The 8,599-nt window shown below is 37.7% G+C and overlaps 1 protein-coding gene across 1 annotated transcript in view; it reads right to left on the bottom strand.

Moving 5' to 3' along the window:
• Window positions 1-1,458: 1,458 nt before the first annotated feature.
• The window catches only part of FYB2 (FYN binding protein 2), a 34,923-nt gene continuing 27,782 nt past the window's right edge, over window positions 1,459-8,599 (bottom strand). The window contains exons 21-25 of the mRNA XM_044302380.1: window positions 7,717-7,786; window positions 5,605-5,676; window positions 5,447-5,519; window positions 2,185-2,347; window positions 1,459-1,588 (exon numbers count right to left, since the gene is read on the bottom strand). Of these exons, the coding sequence (XP_044158315.1) occupies window positions 1,551-1,588; window positions 2,185-2,347; window positions 5,447-5,519; window positions 5,605-5,676; window positions 7,717-7,786 (416 nt within the window). The 3' untranslated portion in view covers window positions 1,459-1,550. The remainder of the gene's footprint in view (window positions 1,589-2,184; window positions 2,348-5,446; window positions 5,520-5,604; window positions 5,677-7,716; window positions 7,787-8,599) is intronic.

Genomic DNA, 8,599 nt, shown 5'->3' with positions numbered 1-8,599 from the left:
ATGGTATATTAATATTACCCGAACACCAAACCCTAACTTTTACTTAAATGTTTCGGATTCGGGTGCCGAACACTGTAAAGGTACGAACCCTATTCCCCTTAAAACACCACATCTAGAACAAAATGCATTTTGGACCATACTGCCAAAATAACAAAAGATGCTTCAAATTAAGACCCCACTGCAAACAAAAACACATTTCTGTAGCAAACTTCATACTCTCATATTAATTGATTGCCTGAATGGTGTTTAGTTGGCAAGAAATATAGCAAATACCTGCACTAAATGCAGCGTTTGAAAATAGTTTGACTACTGCAGTTATTGCTTCCAAACTCAAAAGGATACAAATTGTAGCAAAAACACCAACAAACATTGATTTCACAGCATGAAATCTAATTTTTTATTCACTACAAAATATTTAGCAAATTGATATTCGTCTGATAAATATAAACAGTGCTTTATATTAAAGTCTACACCTTCCACCAAAGATTTCCCAAATCTTGCAAATAATGCACGTGGACATCCGTTCTCATCTCTGCAAACTTTTCATGTGCACGATTACAGAAAAGCAAGAACTGCATCAAAACTGCACAGTGTCGCCTTCTCCAGTGGGAGCGTCGCGCATACCGTTCCTTCAAAAAGACTCTACATGGCAAAACAAAAAGCCCAAAAGTTAACCTAGAGCAGGGATGCCGAACCTGCGGCCCTCCAGCTGTTGCAAAAATACAACTCCCAACATGCCAGCACAGCCCACAGCTATTGGAGCATGCTGGGAGTTGTAGTTTTGCAACAGCTGGAGGGCCGCAGGTTGGGCATCCCTGACCTAGAGAGTTATTTGGTCTTTTCAAAAAAAAATCCTCTAAAACGGACAAGTTGTACCCGCATAGGGGCAGAGGACAAAGAGCTTGTGTAGAGATTTCTGAAATTCGTAAGTGATGATGATGAAACAAGAGCCGTCATCTTTTTTAACATCAAGGGTTGATCTTCATACTTTTGGACTCAATTTTCTAAACTGCAAAAAAAATAAAAATTTAAAAAAATTATATATATATATTATTTTTGTTGATCTACAAATTAAAGGGGTTCTCCAGGGTTAGAAAAGCTTGGCTACTTTCTTCCAAAAAAGCAGCCCCACCCCTGTCCATGGGAGAGCTGCATTACATCTGGTGGCATTAGAGGCAAAGCTTGCTAGGAGCTCAATTGCATCCCTTCCTTCCCAAAATTCTAGAGGAGCATGTATGGTCTACAAGTCTCCTCATGCCGATTAAGGCGTTCTCTGCAGGGAGCGATAGTTCCCCCCCGAAATCCTGGGTTGTAACTTGGATAGATGTGAATGAGGCTAAGGTGCAATACCACACACAACCTGCAGATGGCTTTGATGCCGTTTTTGGAAGATTGCAGCAGCAGAATGTTATCTATTGGGTTACAGAAACCTTTTAAAAGTGAAATTACAAAAAAAAAAAAAGAGAAATGTAATTAATTTTACTCAAAAATGACCTAATTATACATTTCAAAAACTCACAATTATCACAATTTCTGGCTCAGGATTTTACTTACCTGAAGTTTAAATACTCGATCGGGACGTAGCCATCTGGAAGGTGAGAACAGCCATTACTGCACCATTATATCGTCCAGTTATAAATACTCATTTTATGTTACATTACTTTATGATGTGTCATTCCCAGAAAAGGGTCCTCACCCTATTTAAAACCAAAATAGGCCCTACTTATGCCATACATACATAGAAGGAATTTACCAGAGTTATAGGCTTGTCTATGAAATTCCCTGCGCAGCTGCAGGACACGCCTAATTTATGATGCGGTGCAGGCCATGCACCGGAATGAAACGTATGGCTGTTTAGCACTGCTGTAGATCTGTCTTCATTTGTGTCTGAACACAAGCTCCAATGAAGATGAATGTGTCAGACCAGCTGGCCTCTCCCACTCCCCGCGCCGCCCCTTTTCAGAAAGTGCCGAGGACTGGCACTCACAACAAAATGTCACAAGTGGCTTATAAAAAAAAAATTAAAAAAAAATTGCCACTTTTTTACGCCATAAAAGTGGTACATTTAAATCCCCCCCCCCTTGTGGATGAAGAAGCTCCAGTGGGTGTTTAGCCACAACGTCCTGCCCGTCCTCATCGTTATAATGATATCAAAAAGAGACAATCAGAACTACCAATACTCACATTTTCCAGCAAAATTTCGGCAAATAATTTGGTTTTCACTGGTGATATCTATGATTTCAACTGTTTCTCCTGGTTTCACAGCGATTTCCAGTTTATTTTTTGGTGAGTGTGGAGCCAGGTCATTGATGATGGCAATATTAATAACTTTTATTTCACCCGTGTACTGGAATAGATGTAGACAACACAAGAAGATTCAGATATGGAAAGAAGACTAAAGGCCTTCAGGATGTGGAAAAGTTACAATATCAACATACATAACAATCCCTGAATCTCTCAGTGTCTTCGTTTAACACTGCAAATAAAAGTAGAAAAGTCCTGGAAATAATCATTATCATTTTTCTAATTTATTTAGCAACTTTCATGTACAAGAATATAACCACTATAATACTGCCCCTATGTACAAGAATATAACTGCTATCATACTGCTCCTATGTACAAGAATATAACTACTATAATACTGCTCCTATATACTATAACTACTATAATACTGCTCCTATGTACAAGAATATAACTACTATAATACTGCTCCTATGTACAAGAATATATCTACTATAATACTGCTCCTATGTACAAGAATATAACTACTATAATACTGCTCCTATGTACAAGAAACAATAATATATCTACTATAATACTGCTCCTATGTACAAGAATATAACTACTATAATACTGCTCCTATGTACAAGAATATAACTACTATAATTCTGCTCCTATGTACAAGAATATAACTACTATAATACTGTCTCCTATGTACAAGAATATAACTACTATAATACCGCTCCTATGTACAAGAATATAACTACTATAATACTGCCTCCTATGTACAAGAATATAACTACTATAATACTGCCTCCTATGTACAAGAATATAACTACTATAATACTGCTCCTATGTACAAGAAACAATAATATATCTACTATAATACTGCTCCTATGTACAAGAATATAACTACTATAATACTGCTCCTATGTACAAGAATATAACTACTATAATACTGCTCCTATGTACAAGAAACAATAATATATCTACTATAATACTGCTCCTATGTACAAGAATATAACTACTATAATACTGCTCCTATGTACAAGAATATAACTACTATAATACTGCTCCTATGTACAAGAAACAATAATATATCTACTATAATACTGCTCCTATGTACAAGAATATAACTACTATAATACTGCTCCTATGTACAAGAATATAACTACTATAATACTGCTCCTATGTACAAGAATATATCTACTATAATACTGCTCCTATGTACAAGAATATAACTACTATAATACTGCCCCTATGTACAAGAATATAACTACTATAATACTGCCCCTATGTACAAGAATATAACTACTATAATACTGCTCCTATGAACAAGAATATAACTACTATAATACTGCCTCCCATGTACAAGAATATAACTACTATAATACTGCCTCCTATGTACAAGAATGTAACTACTATAATACTGCCCCTATATATAAGAATATAAGTACTATAATACTGCTCCTATGTGCAAGAATATAACTACTATAATACTGCTCCTATGTAAAAGAATATAACTACTATAATACTGCCTCCTATGTACAAGAATATAACTACTATAATACTGCCTCCTATGTACAATAATATAACGACTATAATACTGATCCTATGTACAAGAATATAACTACTATAATACTGCCTCCTATGTACAAGAATATAACTACTACAATACTGCCTCCTATGTACAAGTATATAACTACTATAATACTGCCCCTATGTACAAGAATATAACTACTATAATACTGCTCCTATGTACAAGAATATAACTACTATAATACTGCCTCCTATGTACAAGAATATAACTACTATAATACTGCCTCCTATGTACAGGAATATAACTACTATAATACTGCTCCTATGTACAAGAATATAACTACTATAATACTGCCCCTATGTACAAGAATATAACTGCTATAATACTGCTCCTATGTACAAGAATATAACTACTATAATACTGCTCCTATGTACAGGAATATAACTACTATAATACTGCTCCTATGTACAAGAATATAACTACTATAATACTGCCCCTATGTACAAGAATATAACTACTATAATACTGCTCCTATGTACAAGAATATAACTACTATAATACTGCCCCTATGTACAAGAATATAACTACTATAATACTGCCCCTATGTACAAGAATATAACTACTATAATACTGCTCCTATGAACAAGAATATAACTACTATAATACTGCCTCCTATGTACAAGAATGTAACTACTATAATACTGCCCCTATATATAAGAATATAAGTACTATAATACTGCTCCTATGTGCAAGAATATAACTACTATAATACTGCTCCTATGTACAAGAATATAACTACTATAATACTGCTCCTATGTACAAGAATATAACTACTATAATACTGCCTCCTATGTACAAGAATATAACTACTATAATACTGCCTCCTATGTACAATAATATAACGACTATAATACTGATCCTATGTACAAGAATATAACGACTATAATACTGCCTCCTATGTACAAGAATATAACTACTACAATACTGCCTCCTATGTACAAGTATATAACTACTATAATACTGCCCCTATGTACAAGAATATAACTACTATAATACTGCTCCTATGTACAAGAATATAACTACTATAATACTGCCTCCTATGTACAGGAATATAACTACTATAATACTGCTCCTATGTACAAGAATATAACTACTATAATACTGCCCCTATGTACAAGAATATAACTGCTATAATACTGCTCCTATGTACAAGAATATAACTACTATAATACTGCTCCTATGTACAGGAATATAACTACTATAATACTGCTCCTATGTACAAGAATATAACTACTATAATACTGCTCCTATGTACAAGAATATAACTACTATAATACTGCCTCCTATGTACAAGAATATAACTACTATAATACTGCTCCTATGTACAAGAATGTAACTACTTTAATACTGCTCCTATGTACAAGAATATAACTACTATAATACTGCCCCTATGTACTCTCTACCTCTATAGAAAAGCTCAGTCTGAGTTTTGTCCATGAACAGTTGAGGGCAAGGGATATTTTTATATCGACAATTTCAATATCAGAATTCAGACAATTGTAGCAGATATACCGGTCCTGAGTTATCGCACTCCAGATAAAATAAGATTGTGTCACATACATGTACATAACTATTTCTACTTGTAATCGCTGATCTGCACTGAAATGAATGATATGAGAAGATAACCTTGAATTTCTCACGGAATAGCTTCTCTTCTTTGGCTATTCTCTTTAGTCCTGGTATTGCAGAGGTAGATGGTCTGGAAACAAAAATTAGTATTTAGAAAAGATAGGATGAGATTAGATAGGAGATAGACGCATAGATGGATAATCTCATGTACATACTTTTCACTTCCTTTTTGTTCTTTACTTTTGTGAAATACTGCTTTCCATCCATGAGCCTTTTCTTCCTTCGCTCTTAAATAGAAAAAAAATAAAAAAAATAAAAACCCATCGTGTACTGACATTACAGACGGTTTAGTGACATGTTACAAATGATAGAAATGCTGTATGTACAGTATTTGAAATTGCAACACGAAGACGGAAAAGTCGTGGAATTATGGAAATCACAGGGTTGATAGATATGTTAAAGAGCTTCTGCCATCAGGAACATGGTTATTACACGGGCTGATTTACACATGTGCTGATATCCGCTGAAGCTTACAGTCTTTGTCCCTTTTTTTATGCGCCTCTGTTTTTGTGACATATGAACTTTTATTTTACGTAAATGAGCCTCTAGGAGCAATGGGGGTGTTGCCCTTACTCCTAGAGGCTCGGTTCTCCCTGCTCTGGACACGCCCTCATCATGTTGATTGACAGGGCCAGATAGTGTTCACATCATCCTGCCTAAATGATGAGGGAGCGGCCAGAGGGAGAACAGAGCCTCTAGAAGTAGTGGCAACATCCCCATTGCTCCTAGGGGCTCATTTGCTTAAAAAATAAAAGATAATTTTCAACAAAAACGGAGGCACGTGTGTAAAGTCAGCCAGTTTAATAACAATGTTCCTTTATTGATTTGCAAATGATAAAAAAAATGGAAACAAAATATTCAAAACCTCTCGATTCATTCAGTATGGAGTATGAGCCCCCTGTGCAGAATCCACACACTTACACACCGTGCCAGCTATAAGTGAGGTTAGTAATGGTTGTCTGAGAAATGTTCTGCCACGCTGAATGCACTTGGGCATGCAAATCATCAAGATCTGCGGCTGGAAGCAACCTTTGCAGTAGCCAACTAATGACGTTCTATATCGGTTCGAAGGGAAACAAGTCCAGAGTCGCTGCAGGTCATCGTAGCACGTTTCGGCCAAGTAACAGGCCACTTGGTGTTGTTCTGTAGAACAGCAACTCTGGGCACTTTGAGAAACGGCAGGACCACTTTTTCCATGACAAAATCCATGCAACACCAAGCTGTTAGTAACTGCAGTGAAGGCTAGAGGGGTCCCGCTACCGTACATTATACCACAATCCCAGAAGTAGGACTGGTGTGATGCTCCCTTGTGAAGACCTCTTCATGGTCTCCAGACCAATCTCCAGCTAGCATTGTGTCCAAGACAAAACTGCGACTCATCAATGAAGAGGACAGACCTCCATTCCAGCCTCCACTGCAGTCTTGCTGTGCACCAATGTACTGTAGCCTTTGAGAGCAGTGGAGTGAGGTCAGTGTTCACCTGAAGCTTGACGACCGGCTTGTAGCTTAATGTCATTCAGACACCTTCTGATGGTTTTTGTAGCTCTTGTTTGCCGCCCTAGGCTTGGGATGTGACAATTCCACTTGCAGTACAGAATGGATCACTAAGGGCCATCTAATCAGATGATCAATCCGGGCAGATGTTCTCCTCTCGCTGTCATTCAAGTTAATCATCGTTCTCCCAACCACCGGGACACAGAACGTTGACCAGTGCTGACATCTCAGCCTAGGCGCGGTGATAAACTGAGAGGGACAGAATCCTTGAGCTGAGAGGCCTCAGTTTATGACAAGTGATAACTGACACATCGATGAACAGGAGGTATCGCACAATCACCCCACACGATATGATCCGATTTTTGAGGCTTCATGTGGCTAAAACAGTGTTTCCCAACCAGTGTGCCTCCAGCTGTTGCAAAACTACAACTCCCAGCATGCCTGGACAGCATTTGGCTGTGCGGGCATGCTGGGAAACACTGGGCTAAAAAACTTTGTTTTCAGGTTAGCTTTCATGCTGTTCTCCCCCCCATGTCACAGATTGGAGCTAGGTGCTTAAAAATCTAATCTGCAGTTCTTAGTGACACCTGCTACTTCCTCGATTGTTTTAATCTTATAGCTGGTCCTTCTTGATGTTGTAATCTCAATGTTGAGGAATGTGTGTGTGTGTGTGTGTGTGCGCATATACATATATATATATATATATATATATATATATATATATATATATATATATATATATATATATATATCAGTTCCCTGTAGACCATTACCTTTCATACTGGTCACTTATGACATAGGTGCGACTGTGATTGACTTCCCCCTCCTGTGATGTGGTTCTGTCTGTGGGAGATGAATACAATAAGTGGTTACAATGTAATTTTCACGGTAGCAGATGTATCCTGCATGGCTCTGGACAGCAGGTGGCGCCAGATTACACTGAGACATAGAAGACAATGCCAGGAAAGAGAAGAGAAAAAAGCTTAAACAGGAAAAAGGAAAACTGGAATATTCACCTAAGCAATCCCTACCATTCCCGCTCTCAGACTACCCGTCACCGGCCATTCTCTTCTTCCTGCTGATTGTGCTGCCATCAAAATATGAAGCTGGTTTTGTTAATGAGGCACAAAGCCGAGTTCCGCTTCATATTTTGATGCAGTTTTTATGCGAATAAATGAAGTGACACGTGATAGAGGCAAGACGAAATAAATCTTGCGAGATTTGCTGAAAATTCGGAAAGACCTCTGCAGAGGCCATACATTTTACAGTAGGATGGAGCCGATATTCTTAATGAACTTTTCAAGCAAATCAGGTTCGGATACAGCAATAGGGCCTCCTTTCTTTCATGTAGGTAACACATCGCCCCCTACTGGTAGACATTTCCACTACCATTTTTTTGTTTAGCTTCAGGCATGCTCAACCTGCGGCCCTCCAGCTGTTGCAAAAGGGCATTGGGGGAGTTGTAGTTTTTAAACAGCTGGAGGGCCGCAGATTGAGCATGCCTGGTATATAGGAAACTGGCGCCACCTGCTGGTCAGATCTGTGAAACATTCTGCTTTCAAAATGGAAGAACTGACATGATTATGGTTTATTCCCGATGTAGTAAACATTTCCTAATAAATGGATTGAGATTAGCACAGGGTCTCCTATCCAGAT

Source organism: Bufo gargarizans, chromosome 7, assembly GCF_014858855.1.
Source record: "Bufo gargarizans isolate SCDJY-AF-19 chromosome 7, ASM1485885v1, whole genome shotgun sequence".
In the NCBI taxonomy this organism is placed as follows: Eukaryota; Metazoa; Chordata; class Amphibia; order Anura; family Bufonidae; genus Bufo; species Bufo gargarizans.
The sequence above is the reverse complement of the archived record's forward strand: the minus strand, read 5'-3'. Positions and strand labels throughout refer to the sequence as shown.